The following is a 27,314-nucleotide window of genomic DNA, read 5'->3' as shown; positions in this document are numbered from 1 at the left end:
AAGCCCCGCCACTCCTCTTCGGCTGGGCGGCCGGAGCGCGGCCCTCCGAAGTCTCCGCCAGGCGCGCCCGCCCTCCGGAGGTAGAGGCGGCGGCGGCGGCTGGCCGCAGCGGGGCTTTCCGGCGGCGGCGCGAGCGGGCGAGCCCGGAGAGCGCGGGGCGGTCGGGCGAGGGACGATGCACCGGGATCGCGGGAAGAGGAGGGCGCGGCGAGCCACGCCGGCGCTCCGGGACCTGCTGCGTTGACGCGGACGCGGAGGCATGGCTTGGCGTCGGGGGCGCTCCCCGATGGGATTCCTCGCGTGTCAAGAGCCTCTCCTTTTACTGCTCTGCGCAAACTTCTTCCCCGGTAAGGAGGGCGGCGCGGGGGCGGAGGTGCGTTCGCTGCCGGAGGAGCCCTCTTCCGAAAGGCGCTCCGTGTGCCTCCCCTGATTCTTCCCCACCCATCCCCGGCACGTTCGTGTTGGATGCGTTCACACAACCCGCGCAGCGGACTGGCCGATGCAGCCCCTTGGCCGCGTTCGCACGTGATGGTAACAGAATTGAATCCCGCGGGGTGGATGTGCCCGGCGCGGTAAGCTTCCAAAAGCTCGCCAAGGTTAAAATTACCAAGCTTCGCACGTTGTGTGACTGCAGTCGCTAGGTAAGGAAGAGACCTGGAGCAAGCGTGTTGTGTGAACGCAACCCATTGTCGGAATGATAAACATGTTAAATATGGTGTCTGGCCTGATCAAGGTCCCTGGGCACTAGAACCCGTGCTTTGGTGCTTATATCTCTCCTCCTCCCAACCCAGCCACCCCCATCCCCTGTTGCTCCTCACAGCACAATAATAACAACAGCCCTGTGAGGTGGATTGGCTTGAGAGGTAACAGAGTGGCCCAAGGTCACCCCAACTGCTCATCAAGAGACCGGAACTAGGTTCTCTCCAACACAAGAAGATGTGTCTCACCCTACGCATGTGGGGCTTTTCCTGAAGGAAAACAGGGCTGCCTGCAAGGGGTGGGGTGGGGGAATCTCCCGTTTTTATCCTCAGGGAGCCCTTAAGAGAGGCAGGAGGGAGATCCGTGGCTGAGCCAAGGGCATCCTGTATCTGAGCAAGGAATTTGGGTGGGAAGATGCTCCACCATGCACACCTTTCAGCCCAGCTTCCTTGAGGTTCACCAGAAGGAGATTCCCATGCACTTCAGGCCAAAAAATGCTCCTCTATGGAATAATGATAAACTGGGGACTGTTTGCCTGTATCCATACAACACTCTTAACCAGCTCATTAAACACTCGGTGGGTGGCACTTTGATTAACATTAACCTTGGTCCGTTGTTTCTCCCCCTGTAGCTTAGCTCGTAACGCACCTGTTTAGCAAGCACAAGCTGGATTCAGTGTAGTGTGCACACTCAGAAAACGGGTGAAGTTTCAGCACGTTGTGTGAACATGGCTTCTGAATGCAAAATGTTCACTTTAAGCCAGAGAGACTGTCTATCCATGGTTCCTCGTAGACCAGCCTGGAATCAGTCAGAGATTGGGGGACAGGGGCTCCAGATGTTCTGGCCCACAGGGCATTTAGCAGCATCCTTTGGCATTTGAGGCAATGCCATGGAAGTAGAATGAATTCCCATCAGGAGCTCTGATTCATTCGAATTTCAGGTAAACTCTGAGGAAGAGGTGAGCACAGTTTGGCTGGAGGACTCGCGCTGCCTTCCTTCGTCAGGAGATTTTTCAAATATGCTTATTAGTTTGCATGACTATCACTTTATGGGGTCATTCAGACAACAGGGGTGTTTACCAGGCTTATGGGTCATGGCCTGGGGAGGCTTAGAAATTTTTGGACTCATTCTGTGGTTCAGGTGGCATTGTTCTTTGTATCCAGCACAATGGCTGGCAAAAGTCTCCTGCATCAGAGCATGCACAGAGTTCCCTTACTGTGGAGGGCAGAGGGAATGGCCTTGAAGGACCGGAGGAAAAACTGCTACCCAGGCAATGGTCAGATAAGAGGGGCTTGAGCCCGAGCCAAAGAAATAACTTGAGAAAACATCTCAGACAAACCCCTCCCTAGTTCACACGGGGATAAAGGGAGGGAGGAGGAAGCACATTCAGACTTGCAAGATTCTGTTTCTGTCGCTTTACAATAAAAGTAGTCTTGACCTTCATAGTACTGGTTTCTTAGTCTGGTCTATCTTGTGGGGCTGACACTTAGGTTGCCACTGGATAATTGCAGAGCAGCTGGGAAAAGCCTCCCACCCCAGAGCCTGTGCAGAATTCATTTGGCATTGAAAAGAAAGCCTCATCTCTTTCAGACCTAAGGCATTAGCACCTTCCACAGGCAAAGAGCATATTAAGAGCGCAGGATGTAACCCTAACCTGGGACAGGAATTTCCCCAAACCTGGGGCACCCTAAATGGCACCCACGGTTCCCATCTTCCCCAGCCAACATGTCCCATGAATGCAGACTGAGTTGCTTCCCTCCGGCTGCAAATTTATGAGAAGGGAAGACTTAAGGACCCACACATCTTTTCCTTTCTTTGCTCCAGCCTCCCTTAACCCGGTTTGTTGCTATTGCAAGCATGGCTTGCACCATCACAGAATACCCGTAGATTTGGAATATTCAGAAAATAAAGGACCAGGAGCCCATTTGGCTGGGTCTTTATCTTCAAAAGCAACTGCAGAATAGAGATACCCATAACATGGAACAATCTGTTCTTGTTCCAACCCTTTGCTTTCTCCTCTGAGCCAGTTGCCATCAGGTTAACATCTCGAGTGTCGAGGCGGGTTCTGAAGTCTATAGTAGCCGGGGAATATCACCAGCCTTCCTGGTTTTCCAGACATTTATTTCTTCTTCCTCCCTCCATTAATCTTTGAATGTAACCTGTCCACGAAATCCTTTGCTGATGCAGCAGTAACAGCTGGGGTAAAAAGGGGGTCCCTGGGGCCTGCGGTCTGTTTGTTCTGGAGTAATCTCATTAGCTTTAATGAGATGGCTTTTCCAATGCAAGCCCAGCCCTTGGAGTAGTGTTTCTCAACCTTGGCGACTTTAAGATATGTGGACTTCAACTCCCAGAATTCCCCAGCCAGCCATGGCTGGCTGGGGAATTCTGGGAGTTGAAGTCCACATATCTTAAAGTCGCCAAGGTTGAGAAACACTGCCTTGGAGGAGTGAGCTCCTGTAACAGGAAAAACTAACACATTTTATTAGAAGGCTTTAGTTCACTAGACGGATGTGAGTCGGAAAAAGGCGCTACCGTACCAGACTCCTCCTGATTTCCCCCTTTGTATTCAGGGCTTGTACGGATAATCTGGGCTTGCACTTTTAAGGGCTGTTTTTTGTTTCTTCCGGTGCCTTTCATTTTTGCCTCCGGGCTGCAAAAAAAGGAAACGTGTCGCCTCGGCAGTTTCTGAGCAGGCAAGGCAGGGCTTTGAATATTTATTTACATTGTCCTCCCTCCCAAAAGGCACATCGGAGACCTTTTTTATGAGAACAGCAGCTGCCAGAAACTTTTCAAGTCATGACGAAGAAGGTGGCTTGGCCCAAGAGCTGAAAATGCAGTTGAGGTCGGTAGGAAGGAAGGAAGAAGGAAGCTGGGCTGAGTGTGAAGACTGAGTGTGAAAACGCATTGTGAAGAGTGTGAGGGAGCCTGCGTGGGAAATCCTTCTTTGCTGTTCCAGATTTGCTCTGATCTTGTCACTTCTCTCACACTTCCCACTTGCAAAGACCTGTTCACTTTTGGCCAACAAAGACCTAGTAGTTACCTTCTCCTTATTTTGTGTGAGCTTTTCAGCATGCTGGATGAGTCTTGAGAATGGATTTTTGTAAGGAACGGATGAATTTGGCTCCCACCTTGATGCTACAGCTGGAAAACCTTACCAAAACGACACATGTCACAACTTACTTTTGCGGGGTGGGTGAGGATGGATTATGGTCCTAAAGCTAGGCGACTCTGTAGCACCAAGGAAGCTGTTGTACGTTGTCTTTGCGTTGCTGTCTCATTACGCCTTCACACTCGGAATTGGCTGCCAGCGTCAGTAGCCACAACCGTTTTAGGCTAAAGAGAGTGACAAATATCGACTGGATCTTTCCAGAGCATGGCAAGGATCTTCTCTGGACCCTGTGTTGATTTTCAGGTGCTCCTCAAGCAACTGAAATTGTGTTATTTGGGGGGATGGTTCAGATAACAGCACTTCGGATTGCTGGCTCTCAGTGGGGAAATCTCACCTTAATGCTTTCTTGTCTGTAAAGCAACAAGTGGGCCTGGGAGGAGGGCTTTTATCCAAGGCGGGTGGGATTTGTTATTTGGCAGAATTGTCACATTCACCCACCTTATTTCAGACTTGCAACAGAACTACTTTGCAGATCAAGGTACAGCCCCAGAAGAACTGCTCCATGTGCAACTTGGATTTTTGATTAATTTACTATGATATTTAAAAGGAGCAGAATTAATGAATCAGTAGCCCATCTTCGCAGCTTTTTGGATGTTTGGGATTACATATCCCATCCCTCAAATAATTTCTCCACTTTCTGAGACATATGCCTTTCCCGTAGCTGCACCCTTCCAATAAATGACCAGTTCATACAACTCTGTAAGCTTTGGAGCTTACCTGAAACTAAGATAGTTGCACTAAGCCAAGATTGTTTAAACCATGGTTTGTTGAATAAGACAAGGTGGCGAGGATCAGACATCGCACTAAGCCAAAACAAAATAAACCACTTTTAGGGCTTAGTAGTGGGTTCCCTAATAGGGAGTCCATCAAGATCCCACTTCTCCCTTTAAAAGAAATACGACTAGCCATGTTCACCATAATGAACAGTTCCCCCAATGATTTCAAAATGGGTCCACTTGCCCAAAAGCTGGGGAGTCTTGGCTTGGTACAGTATCTGAATCCAGCCTGTTTTTCAGCCCAAAGTTGGTGCTTTATTTTGAATAACTGGGATGTAGAGTAGCTTCAATAGGTAAAAAAATACTTAATATAGAAAGAAGAAACTTTAATTTTATTAAATTAAATCATTGTCTGCCACAGTGGTGTCTCCAGCTGCAGCAATAGCTGCCTAGCTGTGTAAGATGTATGATATGTATAGATCATATGGATTTCTAATCTGCTTTCTCTGCAGCATTTGGCCATGTAGAAACACGAGCACATGCCGAAGAACGTCTCCTGAAGAAACTTTTCTCTGGATACAACAAATGGTCCAGGCCAGTTGCTAATATTTCTGACGTTGTCATTGTGCGTTTTGGATTATCCATTGCACAGCTTATAGATGTTGTAAGTATGGCTGGAATAAATTCTATGAGTCTGTTTGGTTATCTGGGAAGGGGAGGAGATCATCTTTCTTCTTCTAGGTCTGAATTTCTATATGGACATTCTCACAAGAACCAGAAATCCAAACGTGGAAGTGCCAAATGAGGGTCAGAACATCGGTTAGAAAATCAGTCTAGAATTGGTACAATTCAACATCTTGATGAACACAGCATCCACAGCATATTTTCCCAAAAAGTATTATTAAAAAATAAAGATGGGCTCCAGTTGAGTTGGATTCTTGGTAGGATCCATGCAGTTTTCTTGACAGTGTTGTGGAAATGGCTTGCTACTGTCTCCTTCTGAGATGTTCTCCAGCTTCCCAGTGTAGTCGTCATCCCTGGAACTCCTGGGTGGTTCTCCATCCAAGTACAATGATCTGATCCTACTTAACTTCCAAGATCAGTGAAGTTCAGCTTGGTCCTCTAATCCCAGGTATCTTTTCTGGGCCTGAATTTCTTTGGGGAAAGAAAACGAATAGAAGTACCTTTATACCTAACAATAAACAGAATTCTTGTAAGTTAGTGTGTTTTTAAAAAGGGAACCCATAGGTAGAACTATGGCTGATAGATGGCTAGACAGTTGAAATTTAAGAGGATGAGTTTTCTTGTTGGGAATTTCCCCAAGGTTTGTAGCTGGCTACTGCCAGGAAAAGCAGCCTGATCTAGGGAATCAATTCTTATATTAACATTTTTACATGTAAAATACAGTTGGAGGCAACTGTCTGTCATTGACAAGAGGCACAGATGTGGTTCGCCTTGTATTCAGAGGCCTTCTGAGGTACTGTAATAAAAGAAACTGGCTGGGTGCTTGATTTAGAAAGATGTCCGTCCATCCAGGAAGAAGACAAAGGAAAACTGAAGTGGTCAAGAGCATTTGGGGGAGCGAACTGGACGGATGTGTGTGGGGGACAACGTCACTGGTTTGCTTTCTCGTCAGTGTCTGTTTCCATGTTCTCCAGGGCAGCCGTTTTGTGAGAGCGCCTGTGACATAGTCTCAGTTCCAAATGTGTCCAACGGCCCCCCAAAAGTTTTGGAGCTTTTGCAGAAAGTCATAGTTTTAATAATTGAAAATTGATGGAATTGACTGCTGATCGGCTTTCAAGTAAAGGCTGCAGATTAATTATGCAACCGAAATGACATGTCATGCGTAATGCATGGTGCTAGAAAGCGGGAAGCCAGCATTTTCATTTGAAAACACGTCTGGCTACCTGAAATTAAAAAAAAAAAAAAAGAATAAAGAAATCTCCAATGAAATTTTCCAAGCTTAGATTGTGGTATCAGCTGGGATGACCAATCGCTCAGATGTAATAACAGTGGTGCAGTTGCTGTGATTAAATTATTTCTCAATGGATCATAGGAAATTTGGCTTCCCTGTGTATATTTGGTATAAACAAGAAGGGGAGAGAACGGGAGGGGAGGGAAGGGAAGGCGAGGGAAGGGAAGGGAAGAGAAGGCGAGGCATGGGGAGGGAAGAGGAGGGAAGGGGAGATAAGGAGGAAAAGAAGAGGGGGAAGGAAAGAAGAAAGGGAAGGGAAGGGAAGGGAAGGGAAAGAGGAGGAGGAGGAGGAGGAGGAGGAGGAGGAGGAGGAGGAGGAGGAGATAATCTGGGGTGCTTTTGGTACTCCACAGGCTGAGGTTTATTGACACTGTGTGTGTGTGTGTGTGTTTTAATGGTGCACAAGGGAAGAAAACCTTGAGATAGCCAAGAACTCATTCCGAAGGACTGCTCCATTGATCTTTGCACAAAGTTGCTTTGTCATTTATTATGTATAAGAAGTTGAGTAACTGGGAAGTGAACTGGGAATGGTTTCAGAATTTTCACATAAACGCATGTGCAGCGTTCTTCTCTGTGTTGAAAAAACAGACAGAAAGGGTGTCTGTACAGAATAGCTGTAACTGCATGTAAAGTGAAGCACATTCAAGAATATCAATTTAAATGTGGTCATCCATACCATGGCCTCTGCTGGACTGTAACAAATGGGCATTGTCAGGAAATTCAAGCGGTTTAGAATTCTTTTCCTCTGAGAAATTCTGATGGCTTGGGGAAAATAATCCTCATTTTCATCTCTTCTTTTTTAAAATAAAAAGGAATAATGAATTTAGGCATCTATAAATGCCCGAAATCAATCTTTTTTAGCCTGAACAACCACTTAGATATGTGGATTTCAACTCCCAGAATTCCCCTGCCAGTCTGGCTATTGTTGGAAATTCTGGGAATTGAAATGTACTCATCTGGAACTGCCAGCATTTGCGAAGGCTGCCCTAAACAAGATTTCTGGTACAGATATTTCTAATATTTTCTATAATATAGAGCAGTGTTTCTCAGCCTCAGAAACTTTAAGATGTGTGGACTTCAACTCCCAGAATTCCCCCAGCCAGCATGCTGGCTGGGGGAATTCGGGGAGTTGAAGTCCACACATCTTAAAGTTGCCAAGGTGGAGAAACATTGAGGTAGAGAGTGAATAAGTTGAAAATTGGCTCTTGTTTTTACGCTTTTCAACCTTTGTTTAATGCAGGGGTTCCTAAACTTTTTGCCATCACACCTCCCTTTAGTGGAATCTTAATGTACACACCTCCCCTAAAAATCCACAGACCCAAATGAACACAAATGAACAATGAAAACAATACAGTGAAACTTTGGGAAAGGTAGATTTATGGTACAATCTACAACTAAAAGGTTCTTCACCTCTGCAACTCTGTTTGCACCTCCCCAAGGGAGGTAAACCTCACAGTTTGGGAAACTTCCTCGTGAGATGGGCAGTGTCTAAATTGGAAATATAAATAAACTGAATAAATAAACCCTGGTTTAATGCAACCCTGATTAAACATTGATGGTGTTATGGAATGTTCATGAACATTCTAACTGTGCGGTAAAGTTGGCAGCAGTTAATATGGGCTGAAGTTAGATTTTCACCCATCTTTCAAACTCAGTGGAGGTGTTTATGATTCATAGGCCCAACCTTGGAGACATCATATAGGTGGGGGCAAGAAGCAGCACCTTTTTTGTGGTTGCCATGGAGATTTGGATTTTTTTCCCCTTCTTTTCAGAATGACAAATAGACAATGTTATTTCTCTTCGGGAAACCCGGAAAAACAAACTTCTTAACACTGGAGAATATGGATCACTTTACTTGTTTTTGTCCTGACCTGAAACATTTTGTGTAGCGTGGTGCCAATATTGTGGTCGGCTGAGTCTTTGTCTCTAATTCAGTCTCCAGAAGGTCGTTAAACAACTTTGCTGTTTACGAAGTAAAAATAATTTCCACTTAAAGGTTGTGGAACATCATGCCTCCTAACTAAATTGACAGAGTGGAAATGTTTTCTTTATTTTTTCCCCAGGCTATGTTTGTCCAATATTCCCTGAATCATCATCATCATCATCATCACCATCACCATCATCATCATCATCATCCCATTATATACATATCTAAGATAAATTCTGAAAACATGCCTTCACTGGGATACACCTTTACATAAAGTAGTACTTGCTAATCTCCTGCCCATAAGTACTGTAGTGACTGGGGATGATGGGATTTGAGCACAACCACAGGGTATAATGGGGGCTGGTACTCTGCCCTTCTTCTACCCTTCTTCTGCCCTTGTATCTGAAGTGTCCCCATTTGTTTTCCATGCAAATGAGGGGTCCAAGTGATTGATTCTCCTCCTGTGGAAGTCCTTCTCTGCCTAAATCAAATTGAGTCAAATGTTATTATTACAGTCAAAGGCCAGCCAGATAAAATGTTTAATGATGCTGAGCAATTATGGAAAACCACAGATCACTTTTCAGAAAATACACCAGGATGAGTAACACACACACACGCACACACACACACACCCCAATCTAAAACTGCTCCAAACAGACAAGATCAAAATTAAATTACGATCAACTAACAGTCCAATGCATGGACTATTTCTTATTGCATGCTGGACTCTGTGCAACATGGAACAGAGCAAAGTAGTTTTTGTCTAATGGCAGCAGAGAAACATAAAGTTGCTTTGACTAACCTGGAAAATGCAACAAGAGAGATAAGGTGTAACTGGGGCAGTAACCTCTAGTTCAGTGTTGTCCAAACTTGGCCACTTTAAGATGAGTGGACTTCAACTCCCAGAATTCCCCAGCCAGCATGGCTGGCTGGGGAATTCTGGGAGTTGAAGTCCACTCATCTTAAAGTGGCCAAGTTTGGACAACACTGCTCTAGTTTGTACAGACAGAGAGCATCTCCTATCAAGGATGCTTCAAAATCTGCTCAGTTGGTCTGCTGAAAGAGGTGCACCAAGTCTTTTTGCTTTATAAATACTTTCCTGGGTCCCTGTATAAAGAAACCTAGCATGCCAAGGAGAGGATTGTCGTAGGACTTAATCCAGTTTTCTGTAAAAAGAGTTACATATATCTGGTGATTCCCCTCACTTCTTATTTAATAATCCAGCAGAAACTATCCACTTGAACACTTGTTATGGAAATTGCATATTTCTGTGTTTTACTCTGCTATATTTCATTGCATTTTTGGCTAAGAAGAAAAGCCTGTTATCATTTACCCTGGCATGGCCATCTTGAGTTTTAGGAAAGGATGAACCTGCTTCCATATTTTTATCCTTCTTGTTCCTCTAACCTTGAATTTCCATCCCTGATTTTCTGTTATTATTCCAAAGCACCCCCAGTATTACTGGATCTTCCGCTCCCTAATGAAGAGATTGAATCTCTCAGATGGATCTCAATCAAGATTGGCCTTTATCTAATCACAAACATGCATTGTTTAAAATTTTCCCTCAAGAGTTTTGTTAAATGCCCAGATCTCAATAAATATTTTATCTAGCCCTGGATCTGCCTTGTGTGAATAGCTCAGCCTCTTGATGACCACTGAATGTTCTCTTTGCTCGAGTTTCTATAATTTGCTTTGTTTGCAATCTCCTATTGATTTAAAACTTCCCCAAGTCCAAGAAATGCACAGTATGCTATAGGGAAGAGGGCGTAGTAAAGTAAAGAGTGAGAGATGGCATTTAGGCAGAAAAAAATAGATGCACAGATACAAGATAGGTGGTACTTGGCTTAGCAGTAGTACTTACGAGAAAGATTTATGGGTCTTGGTAGACCGCAGATTAAGGATGAGCCAGCCATATGATGCAGCTGCCAAAAAAGCCAATGCAGTTTTGGGCTGCATCAATAGAGGTAGAGTGTCAAGATCATAAAAAAAGTTAGTACCATTCTATGCTGCACTGGTCAGACCACATCTGGAATACTGTGTCCAGTTCTGGTCACCACTATACAGAAAGGTTGCTGAGGAATTGGAAAAAGTGCAGAGGAGAACAACAAAGATAGTAAGGCGCTTGGGGGCTAAATCCTACGAAGAGCAGTTAAAGGAACTTGGTATGCTTAGCTTAAAGAAGAGAAGGCCAAGGGGGGACACGGTAGCCGTCTCCCGAAACATGAAGGGATGTCTGAGGGCAGAAGGTATGGATTTAGTTTCTGCAGCCCTTGCAGAGGATAAGGCAAGAACCAATGAGCAGAAGATTCAGAGACAGAAAACCCGAAATGAGGAATTTCCTGACTGAGAACTATCAGGCCATGGGGCAGCCTGCCTCCTGAAGTCATGGGTGCTCCATCACTGGAGGTTTTCAAGAAAAGACTGGACTGCCCTTTGTGCAGAATGGTGTGAGGATTGCTGGACTGGGCAGGGGATTGGACTAGAAGACTTTCAAGGTCCCTTCCAAAGCTATGATCTTTGATATCTATGACATCTCTTGATCCTGGAATTTAAAATAAGGTATCATTGCCTTTCACCTTGACTGCAAGTGCTGAATTTCCCTAACACCATATGTGGCTGTTGAAATGGGAGCTTTGCAGAGCATTAAAGGAGCCACATCCTTTGGAATGATCCAGCAGTTACTTCAAGGTCTGTCTCTGGTTCTCTGTAGGCCCACTTGCTTAGACCATGCTTCCTCTGGGACTGCCGGTGAAGCACATTGGGGGGAGGGGGGGCGCAGAAGGGGACAGCTGAATGAGTTTTTCTAGGAGATGTAGCTGTTTCCATATCTTTGGTTCTTTTGGATGAATGGAATGGACCATATTCAGACTCAGCAACATTTTCTCCACTCCTAGAATTCACCATCTCTGATGATACTAGTGGAATTTGGCAGCAGGACATCAAATAGTAAAATCTGTTTTATTGTTCCCCAGCAGATTTTTTTCTTTATACACTTCTTAATTTATTTTAAACCTGAGATGTGAAGGGCTGAGGAACATGCAAAATGCATTTGAAGGTGTATTCCATTGTAATTTGTAATGTAATTACATTAATTGCATTGATTAAAAGTAATGTTTACTTGAATGTTCTCCCCACTTTTGAAATCTTTTCATGTGGCCTCACCCTCTTTTGCAATTCAGACTCAGAAATGCTACTCAGAAGGTGGGAGGGTCAAGAATGGTTGGCACAGTGAAGGTTGTACATCCTTGCATCTGTACAAAACATGAAACACACACAAATGTGCTGGGAATTAAATGTTACGGTCTCTGAGTCAGACTGGATCTGTGAGGGGCAAAGCTGACGTTATGTGAGAGATTGTGAGGAAGCAGCAAAAGACACAAACAGTCAAGAGATAGAAGATGAAAAGCTGACTGACAAGTTATCTCATGAACAGCAAGTTAGCCCAAGTGGGGAGAAATTTGGGAAGAAGCATTTCAAATCACTCAAAGAATCTCTGCCTTATGAATTCACAAATAAATGAGGATTGGAGATTCTTCTTGTAGTAATACTCTGTATTTCCCCCAGAGTAGCATTAAAGATCCCTTTCTAAAATCTGCATAGTTCTGGCTTCCTTAATCTCACCCAACGGTGGACTCTCTTGAAAGCTCTTGAAGAAGACAGAGTAGAATAAGTAGATCAGTGTTTCTCAATCTCAGCAACTTTAAGATGTCTGGACTTCAACTCCCAGAATTCCCCAGCCAGCATGGCTGGCTGGGGAATTCTGAGAGTTGAAGTCCAGACATTTTAAGATTACTGAGATTGAAAAACACTGAAGTAGATGATGGTGAAGCTTTGCCTCTGTGGAATCCAGTGATCGCACACTCCTGATTTCTTGCCATGCCCTCAACCTGAGCAAAAACATTATACTTGTTCAAAGGCTGGCCTAAATATTTGGATTAACCTCATTGCAAACAGATATCTCTACCCTAACCCCAATCCATAGCCAGCAAAACATAGGAAGCGGTGCTCTAAAATTGAAGTACTCCAATAGGGTTTTAAAATACTCCTGACCGTGACTCTTAATAGTATAAAGACGATTGACATTTAAAACATTTAAAATACAAAACACAACTATAAAGATGGTTCTACTTAACTCATCCCAGATATTCCTGGGGAGGGTGGATTGAGGGTCAGGATACAGATGAAGCAGGCAGAGGTGGTGATGATTAATGCAACTCTACGTAACTTCCTGTCCATTTGTCATAACATTATAATGACCTTTTATGATGTATAGAGAGTGATTCACGGCTTGATAAGTAGTGTAGATTTCCTCCCCCCCCCCAGATAATAGCAACCTTTTAAAATTAGCTCACTGTACGAAGAACCATGGCTGCTGTAAAAAGTGTTCTCTGCTTTGTAGTTGTAGATAGCTGTGAAACGGGATAATCATAGGTGATATCCTTTTATGTGGACCGTTTCTTGGACATAGCACAAGTTGGAGAAGATGAGGTATCTCAGCTTGGTGTAGAACCTTGGATAAAATGGACTCAATTGCTCCAGTCTTACGTTTCCTGGGATGATGTCAAAAAGGTCTATAAACTGTAGGAGAATTGGCTCTCTGAAGCTAGAGACAGAGATGAAGTCTCAGAAAGGACAACGGACATCAGATTTTCCTCTAATTTTCTCCTTCCCCAGCATCTATCCAAGTAGAGTAATGACCACCCTTGGGTAAATGGTGAGAACAAAGGAAAGGCATTGATACATGCAGCTGAACCACTCTCGTTCATCCATGCATTTAACATAGAAGGACACTGTTTAAAAAGCCGGTAGGCACCTTCTCGTTTCCATTGCTACTGGTTGGTCTCCAGTAGGATACTGGATTTATTGGAGAGTTTCGCCATCAGAGCACTCTGGCTTAACAGTTGCTCCATCCTTCGCTTAAGACTTTCTGATCCTACTATTTGAGATACCTCATTATTTTAAATATAACAAAAGCATTTCATTTGGGGACAGGATTTGTTCTAAATGATCTCTCAGATCATGTGGCTAACCCTGTGGTTGTGAAAAGAGACAGTTAGGGTACACTCTGGTTTCCTCTGAATGTGTGAATGAGAGTGTCCCCCTCCCCCCAAACCTCTGTAGGAATGTACTAACTGAGTTAGTTGAGAACATGAAGAGACCTAGTCTAGTCTGCCCTTTGCTGGTTACTGTGTGCTGGAAAGCAGAAAGAGATACGGAGATATTTTGCTTTTGTATATGTGTGTATGTATGTGTGTCCCCAGCAGGCTGGGGAATTCTGGGAGTTGAAGTCCACACATTTTCAAGTTGCCAAGGTTGAGAAACACTAATCTAAAGAGCTGTGATATCAAAGGTAGAACAGAATTATTCTTTGTTGCTTTGCCATGTTGAGCAAGAATAGGACCAACAGGTGGAGGCTTTCTACACGTTCCTCAGTCTGCCCCAATGATGGTCAGTGAGTATTTGCTGAAGAACATATCTGTGCTTCGGTTTGGGAAACCTTTACAGGGAAAGCATTTACTGCTTGTAAGTAGAGTGAAACCTGTGAATCTTCATCCGCTCCCCCATCAGTGTTCTAGTATCATTTGGCAGAAGAAAAGAGACTTTTCTTTGCAATGAAGGCATACCTCCTGGGATATGCTTTGCAAATAGGCTTGCTAGGTTAAAAGAGCAGGAGATTTGCGGTTAGTTTCGGTATAACACCAGAAAGTTTCAAGGAAGCTCGTGCTGAGAAAGGAAGGGAGAGGAGAGGAAATAAAACCACCGAGCTCTTGAACAAAGCAAGAATAAGGAGCTTGTGATGAATATCGGTTGGAGCGGGAAGGCCACCACAGAGATAAACAGGTCATCGCTTACCATTAAATCTGAGTTGGTGCGAAATGGCCATCTCTCATTTCCTCCTGTGTGGGAAATGAAGTCAAAGGAGAAATCCAGACCAATCTGCAGTTGTCAGAGTTGACTTGCCCTTAATAATTAATGCGGACGTAGGGCTGTGGTACATTCCCCAAGATAGACTTCCTTACATTATGAAGATGCGCTGTGGATCGATTCTTCTGCTATGAGCGCTTTCCCAGCTTAATCTAATAGGAAGGATGCAGCAATATCTACGACATATTTCTTGCTTTCCAAGTGAAGATAAATTGTTCCAGAAATCATGTAAACTCAACCGTGGTCCTGAATGGCCAAGTTTCCACCGCATGATTACTCACGAGACAGTATAGCCCTCAACAGAAAACGTTCTTGCTTTATGTGATGCTCTCAGCGATTTGGGGGTGGGGCGGTAGGTAGGGGGGACAAAAACCCAGGCTGCTGAGCGGCAGCTGAATTTAGGGAATTTAGGAAAAGGAAGTTTTTTGAACCTTCCCAGTTTGGGCCCTTGTAAAGCAGCCAATATTTTGACATGAACTTAATAAGACTGAATTAGTGATTATGAAAAATGCACTAATATAGTTGTATTTATGAAGTTGAATCTGCCCCCCCCCCGTCATCTTGAATATTTTTAGTTTTTTAGGTATAGGGTTTGCTTTATAGCTTGTCCCTTTAATGGATTAATCAATTTTAATTAATTAATGTGCATTTATTTTTTTAATTGTTTGTGGGTTTTGTTTTAATTGTGAGCTGCCCAGAGTCACCCATTGGGGGAGATGGGTGGCATACAAATTTAATAAATCTATATCTATCTATCTATCTATCTATCTATCTATCTATCTATCTATCTATCTATCTATCTATCTATCTATCAATCAAATTTGTCACCACCCATTTCATTAAAAAGCGACTCTGGGCAGTTTACAGAAGAGATAAAATCAATTAAAATACAATATAGAACAATCTTAAGTAATAAATAAATTCCAAGGAATGATAAAATTGGCAAACGGCTTGGGGAATGTCATCAGGGTGCCAGCCACCCCCAGGATTGATTACAATTCTTGTCACCCCATGCAAGCTGACAGAGCCAGGTCTTAAGACCTTTCTGGAAAATGGGAGGGCAGGGGCCCACCGCATCTCTGGGGGGAGAGTATTCCAAAGGGCGGGGGCAATGGCAGAGAAGGCTCTCCTCCTGGGCCCCACCATCCGACATTCTCTTGCTGATGGGGTCGGCAACGTGCCAGATGGGTGGGACGGGTTGATGTGATGGGGTGAGATGGTCCCTCAGGTATTTCCTTCCTATTCATGGTGGCTAAGATTTCTTCAACACATTGACTTTGTATTAAAAAGGAAACAAATATTATAGGTTTTCTAAGGATTTGTTAGTGAAGAATAAGAGATAAATAGGCAAAGATGTTCTTCCTTTCCTCCCAGCTAATTCCCAACTCTTTCTGAGAACCGAGATCCTTCAGGTTGCACCCACCTTTGGAGGACTACAGTAGCCCAACTATGGGTGGGAATGTTGGTGGGAACGGACAACTAGATTCAAGGTAATGAGACCGGCAAGTATTAGGAGCTTGTAAACTGGGAAAAGGCCTGATCCAGATAAAATGAGCTGTGATTCAGTCCTGCTGAAACCAAAGCTACTAATTTGCTTTCGAAGGACTGTCATTCCAACTCACTTCAGCTGAATCAAGGCCATTACCCCGCCTGTGGCTTATCGATTTATTATTTTTTTATATACCCAGCCTGAGCTGTATGTTCAAAGCAATTTACTAAAACAATTGGATTAGCTCATCCAGAGTAATTTCTTATTGTGAGCCGGAATGCTCTTTGAATATTAATAGCTCGCAGATTACATTTCTGCATTGTTAGCCCATAAAAAGCATTGGAGAGCTAGCCCAGAAGAAATGTATACTACCTCCAAGTGAGAGGGAAGGATGGGTGGGGAAAAGAAGAGAGCATCCATTTATGCATCACCAAAAGAGAAGACAAAAGGGGACACAGAATGGCATAAGATATGCATGTGTGAAGTGACCTGTATAAACACAGATCAGAAGTAATTTTTTCCCTCAAGTTCTCACTCAGTCTGACAAAGGAGAATTTGCTTTAGACATTTCTTTCAAAGGAGAAGAGGATTTGTGTGAATTTTGGAGGGTGTGTGTTTGTTTTTAATTGGCTTAGCAACAGGGTGGCCAAGGGGCTTACGTGTGAGCAAATGCCCGGTCTTTCATTGGACCACCACCTCCCCATGGGTCAGTGAGCCGTTCTCCACTTGGTGCCCTTCGCATGCATTAGACTGCAACTCCCATTATTCCCAGCTAGTTAGAATGTTGTCTGGGAGCAATGGGGCTTATAGTCCAGTATAACTGGAAGGCCATCTGGTTGGGGAAAGCTGGCTGCAGGAATGGCACTGGTACCCAGAAAGCTGGCGGCAGTTGCACAAGCAGGTAAAGAAGCTGTATAGGATCAAGAGGTTGGATCAGGCCACTGAATGGCAGCAAATAGATTACGCTAACATCTGCTTTTTTTTTTTTTTTGCTGATGCTTAAATAGATTTATTTAATACATTTAATACAATACTGCAGATATTGGTGAGACTACAGCAGCAGCAAAAGCTGATATAGCATTTGGGAATAATAATGGTTTTCTTACAACTCTGGTTTCTGTTTTTCTCATTTTTCAGGATGAAAAGAACCAAATGATGACCACAAATGTTTGGGTGAAACAAGTGAGTCAACCAAGATGGTTTTCCTTATTTTTTTCTTTTCCATGTTCCTGAGATCTAATTGTGCATAGCTCAGAAAGGAGGAGGCATAAACCTGGGCGGGGGGCGAGAAGGGAAGGACAGTGAGTAGTTTTCCTGTGCAAATATCATGTTGATGGTGAGGAATGCATGTAACGTGAAAGGTTTCTCATTCATTTTCCTTCAGGTAAATGGGTGTTAAAGGGGCTTGGACCACCCAGTGTGGCTATTGTTTTTGAAAGCTGTCTTAGAAAGTTCTTAAAATTCCAAATAAATCCACTAGTCCAAAGACTGGCAGATACTTATTTATTGCATATGACTGTCAATGAATGTCCCCCGTATCATTTCCACTTAGGATATTGACACACAGCTCAGGGGCTGGGGGCAATTTTCTTACTCCTACTCCCCAACTTTTACACTCAGAAAACACTACTGTTAGCTAATCTTCAGAAAGGAAATATCAGAATAGTGCTGCTGAATCAAGCCAAGGCCCATCTTAGACCAGCATTTTGCTTCTCTTGGTGGCCAACGAGCGCTCTTGAGCAGAAGATGGAGATCTATCTCTCTCCCATCATTGTTCCTCTTAATCTGGAAGTAGCATTGAGTTTTCACAACTAATTATCTTTGATGGACTTATTCCACATGAATTTGTCCAGTCCTCTTGTCAAGCTAGTGGCCATCACCACATTTTGTGATAATAAATTCTGCTGGTTAATTTTTAATGAGGATTCCAATGTGAAATCAGATCTGGGTTGAGTTGTGCTGGATTTAGCCAAGGTCCATCTTGATCCAGCACATTGTTTCTTCTGGAGATTACTCTAGAATGGTCACAAGCAGGAGATAAAGTCATACCCTCTCCAGTCATTATTTCCCCACAACTGGCATTGGGAGGTGTGCTGCCCTGATGCCAGAGGTAACATGGAGTCTTCAAACCCAATAACTCTTGATAGTCTTTTTCCTCCAATCCTTCTTTAAAACCATCCACACAGAAACCCATCAGAGAAGGAACTCCAGTAGCTGCTGCTGATTTCAAATAAATTAAAATTGAATTGAATGATTTTAAGGATGAATAAATTGGACAGGAGAGGAAATCAAGTTATGTAAAATAATGAGGGTGGAGGTCAAGGGAGAAAAAAGATGGATCTGGATGTGCCCATGTTTTGCTCTGGATGTGCCCACTTTCCACTTTCAAGGCAGCCATTTCTCTTTTGTGCTCCTTGTCTTTGCTCTTAACACTTTCCACAGTGTTCATTCCTGACCTAAGCAGTAAAATGGATCTCCGGTCAAACAACCTTGAGGGAATCTCAGTGTCCCCTTCATGCAAATTCCTCTTGGCTCTGTCCAAGATTGCAGGGAGTGGGAGGTGATTGTATTCTCACATTGCCTGCCTTTTCTATCACATGCTTCCCACACATGGGGGCACACTTATTGACTGTATCCCTCCCTTCCTCTGGGCTTTCAAGACAATGTACTTGGGGGCAGAGGGGGCAGAGGGGGGCTCTTCTCAGTTTTTTCTCATAGCAGGAATCCTATGATATATGCTGGGCTGAGGGAATGACTGGCTCAGAGCCACCTACTAAGCTTCTGTGGCTGAGGGTGGACTTGAACCTGGGTTCCTCAGATCCTAGTCCGATAGCTTAACCACTGTACCACCCAGGCTCTTAAGTATTAGAGGCAGAATCCTCTCAGTGCCAGATGTGGGAGAAGACTATTGCTGCTTGGCCTGGGAAGCTCCTGAAATGCCAACTAGTTGACTGTTGGGTTCTTCATGATATAGACTGTTGGACTAATCCAGCAGGGCTACCTTTGGTTTCAGGTTTGGTGATAATGTTGTATAACTGAGGGGCACCAAACCTTTCCAGGTTGAAACATTTTAGGCTCCTAACAGCTGTTTGGAGTCTGAATCAAGTTGTTTGACTGTGCTGGAAAGAACCCAGCTTTCTTCCAGCCTTCCAGAGGTGTTGGTCAGAATTCAAAAAATTGTTCACACCCTAATTGGTAATAATACTTTTTTTTTTTTTTTTACAATTACACTTATTTACTATATAGCAGGGTAAGCAACCCACCCCCCCAGGTTTTCAGTCTTTCAAAACTAGTCTGTTAAGGGGTATTTGGTGAGTGGAGTTAAAACAAAGAGTGAGTGGGACTACAGTCTAAGTGAGCGGGGAGATTGCTGTCTTCTTCTTCCCATTTTTCATCCAAGCAACAGATGGTAGGAAAAGGATAGATATCTTTTATCAGGGACCTGATCTGATATGTTGCAGTGGAATTTAAATTTAGCTTGAAGGCTGAGGCTTGCTTAACCCTGCTTTAAAGTACTGCCTGTTTTCGAAGCATCTTGCTGTATTTTGAATGTGTGCTGTTCTCCAGTTTTTAAAATAAAAAATTTGGAAGTTACTCGTGCAACTCGATGGGTGAAACAGTATTTACTTTATTCCGAAGAAAATGTGGCATCATATCAGCTGGAAGTCTCCCTAGAGAAATTCCAAAGTTGCTCCTTTTGTCTCACAAAATATGTTTTCAAATAATTATTTGCAACGGAATGTGAGCCTAGAGGGAAGTTGGTTGGGGGAGAACTCCCAGGGGGAGGGCACGTGAAGAGTTAAGTGAGCCTCAGGTTGAGGAATTGGGATATTGTTCTAGGCATTAGTACAGATCAGTGTTTCTCATACTGGCTGGGGAATTCTGGGAGTTGAAGTCCGCATGTCTTAAAGTTGCCAAGTTTGAGAAACGCTGGTGTAGATCATTCTGTTTGCTCCAATATTTCTGACTTTAAATACATTTTTGAAATTTGTTGATTAATATATTTTCTCTTCTTGGTCTAATTAGCTGTTTGGTATTTCTTCCCTTCTAGGAGTGGCATGATTATAAGTTACGCTGGGATCCTGAAGAATATGAGAATGTTACTTCAATACGAATTCCCTCTGAGCTTATTTGGAGACCAGACATAGTTCTCTACAACAAGTAAGAGCATATTCTGAGCATCATTCCTTTAGGGCTGTGGTTTTAACTTGTCTTCCTGGAAACACAGAGGATTTTTGCATCTTCCCAGTGAGACATCCTGGAAGAACCAGCCAACTTCCCTTCAAAGATGGTAGCTCTCCAACAGGAATCCATGTGACCCTCTACAAGAAGCTGCAGAGTGTTGTTTAGTCTTGCTTTCAGATTACATCAAGGCCGGACAGTGTGATGCTCATGGCCTCAGATGTCCATGTTTGTCCATCTCCCTGACTGGGCTGACTTTAATTTAAAAATAACAACAACAAAAAGGGAAAATTTTGCAAAGCAAAATCTCACCTCCAGCTTCATCTTTATTTACAAGAATATTTCTGAAACCTTGTGTAGTATTCATAAGATTCAGTCCAGTTCTTTGGAAAACAAAGAGAGAGAAAGAGACTTTAAACTGCTCTTTAATGTGAGCGCAAAAAATGCTTGTTCTATATACTGTGAAATGTCTCCCTCTTCCCTTTCTTTAAACTTGTTCAAACTTTACAAGAAGCCACCAAAAATTCTTTCCAAGACTGCCAGGGATGCAGCCTCCCCCAACCCAGCAAGGTGATGGGAGCTGTAGTCCAGCATAACTGCAGGTTTCAAGGTCCCTTGTTTGATTTAAAGCAATTGGATTCCAATTATTAAGAGAACTTTCTCCCATCCTTCCTTCCTTGATTGTTCTGTTTGGAGGTTACTTCTGTAGAGCTGCCCTCATTTTTTTTCTGGATTTTCTTGTTATCATGAAAAAGTCCCTTCTCTTTGGCAAAACCAGAAAGGAAAGAGAGACCAAAAAAAAAAGCATAATTTATTTAAAAGTCCTTGCAGTTGCAGAGTTGCAAAAGATCAGGAGGGTCATTTAATCCAAGCCTATATAGTGTGCAGGAAAACTAATTAAGTCATTCACGGCAAATATTTATTTATTTAGTTAGTTAGTTATATTTCAAATTTGTCACCGCCCATCTCACCACAGAGTGACTCTGTGTGACAAATAGCTGTCTAACCTCTTCTTCAAAACCTTCAGAAATGCAGAACCTACAACCATTGTAGGAAAAGTATTCTAATGTTGGAAACATCAACAATGAAATTGTTCCCCAGCAGGAAATGCTGCCAAGTTTTGTCGGAACAATAAATGGAACCCTCTCTCTTGCTATACTTTGATTGATTGATTGATTGATTGATTGATTATGCGCCATCAAGTTGGTGTTGACTGTTAGTGACCACATAGATTTTCTTCAGGACAATCTATCCCTCACCTGATCCATTCACCTTGCTGCTGGTCGTCCTCTCCTTCTCTTTCCTTCCACCCATGCTTAGAAGCATCTTAAAATTTGATCTATTATTGATATATTGCCTTTTGTCCAACCCAACTTATTTAAATTAAAGCTCAATGAGATTGAAAACAGTTTAGTAACATCCCAAGATTATACAAACGCATCTTTCTGTTTCTTATGCTACAGATCAAGGTGCAAGTTGCGTAATATTCAACTACTCATGTTTCCTTTAGAGTTAAATAGCCTCATGTAATCACTGATTAAACCGTGCAGATAATTTAAGAAATAAATCTTTAACAGAGATGGCGAGTTAATAAAACTCAATTGGTTCCAATTGGGGTTGTTTTCAATGAAAATTTCCAAGAAACTGGTTAGGCAGGTTTTTCTCTGTTTGCTTGTTTTCATTTTTAACATTTTCATTCTGGTCCGTTGGGAGTCTTGGAAGCATTTCAGTATATAGTAACTCAGATGAGGATTTTGACCATTTGTATTTGGATGCAAAACTCATCGTGAAAGATATTGGCAAGTTGAGTGTAAATATAACAAAACAACTTTAGTCTGTGTGTGTGTGTGTTTCTGAACATATGCTCTACCATGTTGCAGCTGCAGGCTCCGTGACATTTTAATTTTCTTAAAAGATTTGTTAAATTTAGTTTTTAAAATGAAATAGGAAACTACTATGCTGTGAGGCCACATCCCAATCTCTAGCATAGTGTTTCTCAACCTTGGCAACTTTAAGATGTGTGGACTTCAACTCCCAGAATTCCCTAGCCAGCATGGCTGGCTGGGGAATTCTGGGAGTTGAAGTCCACACATCTTAAAGTTGCCAAGGTTGAGAAACACTGCTCTAACATATGGGCTAGAAAGTCTTTTTGGTCTGGGGGATACACAGTATCTTTTGGCTGTGCCTGGGAATTATCAGGGCTTGGGCATGGCTCTTGATGTTTGGCCATCACTTTGAGGAGATGGTGCTGGAATTTTTGGACTCTTATCTTTTGCAATATTTGGTGGTACGTACAGCTGGAACTTGGTGGAAACGTAAGGCGCCCATTTTGCCCCTTGAAAATCCCTCCACGGGAAAAAAAACGAGCTTGATTTTTTATCGTAATTTTATTAAAGATTACAGTTCCAACAATAAAAACTAATACAAACTAAAAAAGGATAAACAGAAAAAAATAATGGGTACAGAAAAGAAAGAAGAAAAAAAGAGAGAGAAAATAGAGAGAGAAATAGAAAAGAAGGAAAAAATAAGAATATAGTAAAGGAAAAGAAAATAAATACATAAGCAAGTGACTTGTCCCTTCATCATAAGTATAAACAATTTTTAGTAACTTATCACCTCTTAAAATACAACAAATGATCCCTTCTTTCCATACCACATCTCTTATCTATAAACAAATCCTTAAAGCCTTGTCATTTCAGTCCTGATGTCAGCAAAAGTCTATTAAGGGTTACTAGAGATAACAACATATCTATTTTCACCTTGATCAAATAAACCAACTTTATATTCCTTCTTCTAACAAGCTTGATCTTTAGTCCAAATAATGTCCTAGAACTTGATTTCTTTTCATTTTGTCCCATCTCACAGATTTCTTCAAAGCTTTAACAAGCCTCTTTTGTAAATCCAATATAGGAAAATTATCCAGGTTTCTTGGTTTCTTGGTTTGTTATTTGTATATCCCTTTTAATTGTTAAGACATCAGCCAGTTTCTTTTGTATGTACAGTGTAGCATCTTTTCCCATGTCATTTTTGTAGCCTGTCATTTTTAAATTCACTTTCAGATGAGTCTCAATCTTGTCAGGTAAAACTTGTTCCTCTTCCATAATATCTTTTAAACACAGCCTATTTATACAGGCAAACACTCTTAAAATTAACTTCTGGGTCCATTGTTCAAAAATATCCTTCAGTATGTCCAATGTTAAAATATTTTGTTTCATTCTATAATTGTCAGTCAAGTTTGAATGTTCTTCTCCTTTAATTACAATCTTTAGTTCTCTCTACTGCCCAATTCTTAAAGTATTATCTTACAATTAAAAAAAAAATCAACCAAAAGCATTTTCCCATGGGAAGGATTCTTTATAATTAATTCCAAAATCTGATTTCAAATTCATCTTGGTTCTTAGCCCATTTGTAACTTTCTAAAATCAGTTTTAACCACTCTTTTGCTGTTTATTCCAATATATATATTTAAGTTCTTAAACTTGTAGTTAAAACTTTTTTTAAAAGTTTAGTATGTTTGCTAAGGATTGAAGGACCCAGTGCTATAAAACTTGTTGATCCAAAGGTTCCTAATAGCTGAAAGGCAGTTAACAAGCTATTTCTAAAAGTGATTAGAAAAGGAAGTATGCAAACTTAGTGTCCTTTCAAAGGTGCCAACTATGGTTTGAGCAAGATGGCTATTCCGTCATCTCCCAGAGCTCTAACCTGCTGGAGACTGCAGTCATGAAGAGCAGCTATCTGGAGCACATGTGGGCAATCTCAAGTCCTCTCCTTCTCTGGAGAGGAATTATTGAAGAGCTGGTCAACTCTTCATTCTGTTGCGGTTGTCAGCTCCGGTTTTCCTGGAGCCATCTTCGGTCCACCATTTCTTCCCCAGAAGCCTGATTAGAAAAAATTAAGCTTGATTTTGGAGCAGTTAACTTTTTAAAGGGATACAATGGTACCATAAGCTGCTGTAATGCTTAAGGCACCCATTTGGCCCCTAAAAGCCCTCCTAACTAGAATGCAAAAGACTGAAAAATTCCAGTCCTGTTTCCTCTGGGGAAATCTCATTGGTTTCCCAGGATGAAGGTGGAATATCTGAGGCCTCTGGCACCATCTTTATTTCTGGAAATGCTGGTGGACCCCACAGAGTTTCCATTGGCGTAGTCAAGAGCTCCATCATAATGTTCTGATTCTAGATAAATGGCAGACACAGACCACGGTAGACATTTTGTGAGTGTGATTAACCACTTTTGAAATTTTCAAATGTGATCATAGTCCAAAAAGATTACCAATCCTTGCCTTTGTTCTTCACGAGCTTTTTCCAATCTGGGGCTTTCCAGATGTGTTGAGATTCTACCACCCAGAACGTTCAGCTAATATCATTAGCTAACATCTATTAACACATCTACTTCAAACTTAAGAATGCCTTTTAATTTATTTCTGACTTCTAGATTAGCTAACTTCCCCAAATTTCCCAAGCATTTTCATCCACGTTTCTTTCATGAAAATGTCGCAGAGTAGCAGGATGAAATGGTGGCATTGTCTGACACCTCATGGCAATTTGAGGAGAAACCTTTGATGAACTCTGAGTATCGTCTTCAAGCCAGACCCTGCTGGGAGATCAACCGGGCTCTTAATACTTCCAGCCTTGTCTTTTCTGAAGGCAGTACAAACTCTTGGATTTCTGTCTGCTTTCCCAGCGAGACCCTGCCTCTTTCACAGTGCGTAAAAGTGTTTTAAAATGTTTTACCATTTGTTTCATCTCTTGCTTTGCATTTTTGTTTTCTGTCACGAGTCACCTTGTGAAGAGATTCTGTGGGAAAGCAGCATATAAATACTTGTAATAAATAAGCTGGATATTAGGGCTGTATGTGCTTTGAAAATGATTCAGAAGTGCTTCAGACTTGACACGAGGGCAAATCTTCTCTGCTGTTCTTTAAAGCAGTCTGGCTTTTTTACAAGTTTCTGCTAAAGCAGTTGCTTTAATGAATGAACACGCTGAACCTGACTACAGTGAGATGCTGTCTTTCTTTCAATGGGGAACAATAGCTGGTGATCACCCTCCGGTCCATGTTGCTGAGCTTCGGGGCTCCCAATTTCTTCTGATTAAAATCATCTCTCCCCGCTCCCAATTCTTTTGCATGCAAGGGAAAAAAAAGCAGAGCAAAACTGATTGAAAAATCGTTCCCATGAACTCCTTCCACCTAGCACTTGATAAAATATGAAATGTGCTTGCATTTCACTAAACACCACTGCACTAAGAGGTTCCTTCTTTTTTTCCCCTGAAGTCCCATTGAGCTTGGCTGTAGGCAGAAATGAAACAAAGCAAGAGAAGTCATTCCTGTTGAAATTTGTACTAAAACCCTTTTTCTCTTTTCTCCGGTGGAGAGAAATGAAAGAGTAGAATAGAAACTGAGATTCAGGATAGGAAGTGAGGCTCTTCTGTAAAGCATATGTGTTCAGATAGTGTCTGCTTTGGAAGAAGACTTGGAATTCGGTATGAATGCAGAAAAGGGGGGTTGCTAGAGACCATGGATCTCTTCCACCAGTCACAGGAGACAGGGCTGGGTTAAGAAGGCTATTGGGCTCAATTTAAACTAGGGGAAAATACGTTTTGCTTCTGAACGCAAAGGAGAAAATGGTGTTGTCTCTCACATCTAGACGTCTTTGTGCTTGAGAAATATGTCAGAAAGGAAAAAGTGATATCAAGTTTGTTTTTCACATTATAGGAATGTGCAAAAAGGATTGGGGTGTGTGATGGACTGGAATGGAGGAAGGGGGGTGAAAACGGTGCTCTCGTCTCCAGAGCAACGCTCTGGGGATAAGCGGAGAAAGCTGGCGCATCCCTAAACATTCCAGAAGATAGTGAATAGCTGTCCCTGGGAACTGGTGGTCAGTCTGAGAAGATTCCTGTAAACAGGCGCTGGCTAATAAACCTTGCTGATTAAACCTGCATGGTCTCCAGGAGTTCTTTGGGCTAGGCCCGACATCAGTCTTCTCAGACTGACGACCAGTTCCCAGGGACAGCTATTCACTATCTTCTGGAATGTTTAGGGATGCGCCAGCTTTCTCCGCTTATCCCCAGAGCGTTGCTCTGGAGATGAGAGCACCATTTTCATCCCCCTTCCTCCATTCCAGTCCATCACAGGGTGTCAAATATTCTGAGCTCGAATTAGCCAGTTTGACATTTTGAACTTGATTTTTTTTTAAAAAAAAGTGTTCCAAGGTGCGTTTTTTTTCTGACCTTAGAACAAAATCTGACCAAATTAAGTGGTAATAATTTGGGGTGGGTTTTTTTTTTTTTTGTTAAGCATTTTTAAAGATGTATAATCAACCATAAGAAAGGAACACGAAAGAGATATGAAATATAAGTGAATAATCAAGGAATTTTAAAACAGCATGGAGATTTTCCAATGTATCATTGGTTGATTATGAGTAACTGAATGTATTGTATTGTTTTTACAAGACTGAATCACTAGAAGTGCCAATATTTTGAGTGTTTTAGATACAGAAATAACCTTGCAATGAGATAAGCTCAAAACAAAATTCATGGATGCCAAAACACTGCAGCCCTTTTGAGTTTTGCTGTGATGAAACACAACCCGTATTTGTGGAACATTTGTGACTGGGCCTGCTTTGTTCTGAGTTTGAAAGAAAACACCTTTGCATTTCATTCACATCCCCAGAATTCTGCATGGGCTTCTGCAAAGCTGCTCACCATTGTGAAATTAATGGAGAAAGCAGCTTTGCCTAGGAACACACATAACACAACAGTGAAGAGGAAACACTAGTGAACACCAGAAGTTGCTTTATATCAGTGTTTCTCAAACTTGGCAACTTTAAGACATGTGGACTTCAGCTCCCAGAATTCCCTAGCCAGCCTGCTGGCTAGGGAATTCTGGGAGCTGAAGTCCACATGTCTTAAAGTTGCCAAGTTTGGGAAACACTGCTTTATACCTAGCCAGAGAACTGGTCTGACTTGCACACAATTGTCTATATCTATTGGTTGCCTTCCAGATGTTGCTGAACTACATCTCCCAGCATCCTTTACTATTGGCCATGCAGACTAGGATTGCCAAGAGCAATTGGTCTGCAAGGTCTAAAGGTCACAAGTTCCTTTGGGCCCAAATACTTGCTTTCCAGGCCTTTAGAGATAAATGCTTCCCAGCCATACCTGGCTGAAGTAGCTTTGTGCTCTCTCTCCAAGTGATTGACCTCCATGGTAGAGTACTTACTTTTAATTGCTCCAT

General features: G+C 42.4%; 1 protein-coding gene across 1 annotated transcript in view; it reads left to right on the top strand.

Annotated features, from left to right (window-relative positions):
• Positions 1-231: 231 nt before the first annotated feature.
• The window catches only part of CHRNA4 (cholinergic receptor nicotinic alpha 4 subunit), a 53,111-nt gene continuing 26,028 nt past the window's right edge, over positions 232-27,314 (top strand). The window contains exons 1-4 of the mRNA XM_007422819.3: positions 232-347; positions 5,097-5,248; positions 17,038-17,082; positions 19,952-20,061. Of these exons, the coding sequence (XP_007422881.1) occupies positions 260-347; positions 5,097-5,248; positions 17,038-17,082; positions 19,952-20,061 (395 nt within the window). The 5' untranslated portion in view covers positions 232-259. The remainder of the gene's footprint in view (positions 348-5,096; positions 5,249-17,037; positions 17,083-19,951; positions 20,062-27,314) is intronic.

The sequence above is a fragment of the Python bivittatus genome, unplaced genomic scaffold, assembly GCF_059951505.1.
Source record: "Python bivittatus isolate LINGU-HERP-01145 unplaced genomic scaffold, Pbiv_v1 ctg000700_np1212, whole genome shotgun sequence".
In the NCBI taxonomy this organism is placed as follows: Eukaryota; Metazoa; Chordata; class Lepidosauria; order Squamata; family Pythonidae; genus Python; species Python bivittatus.
Note: the sequence above shows the minus strand (reverse complement) of the source record. Positions and strands in the feature narration are given on the sequence as shown.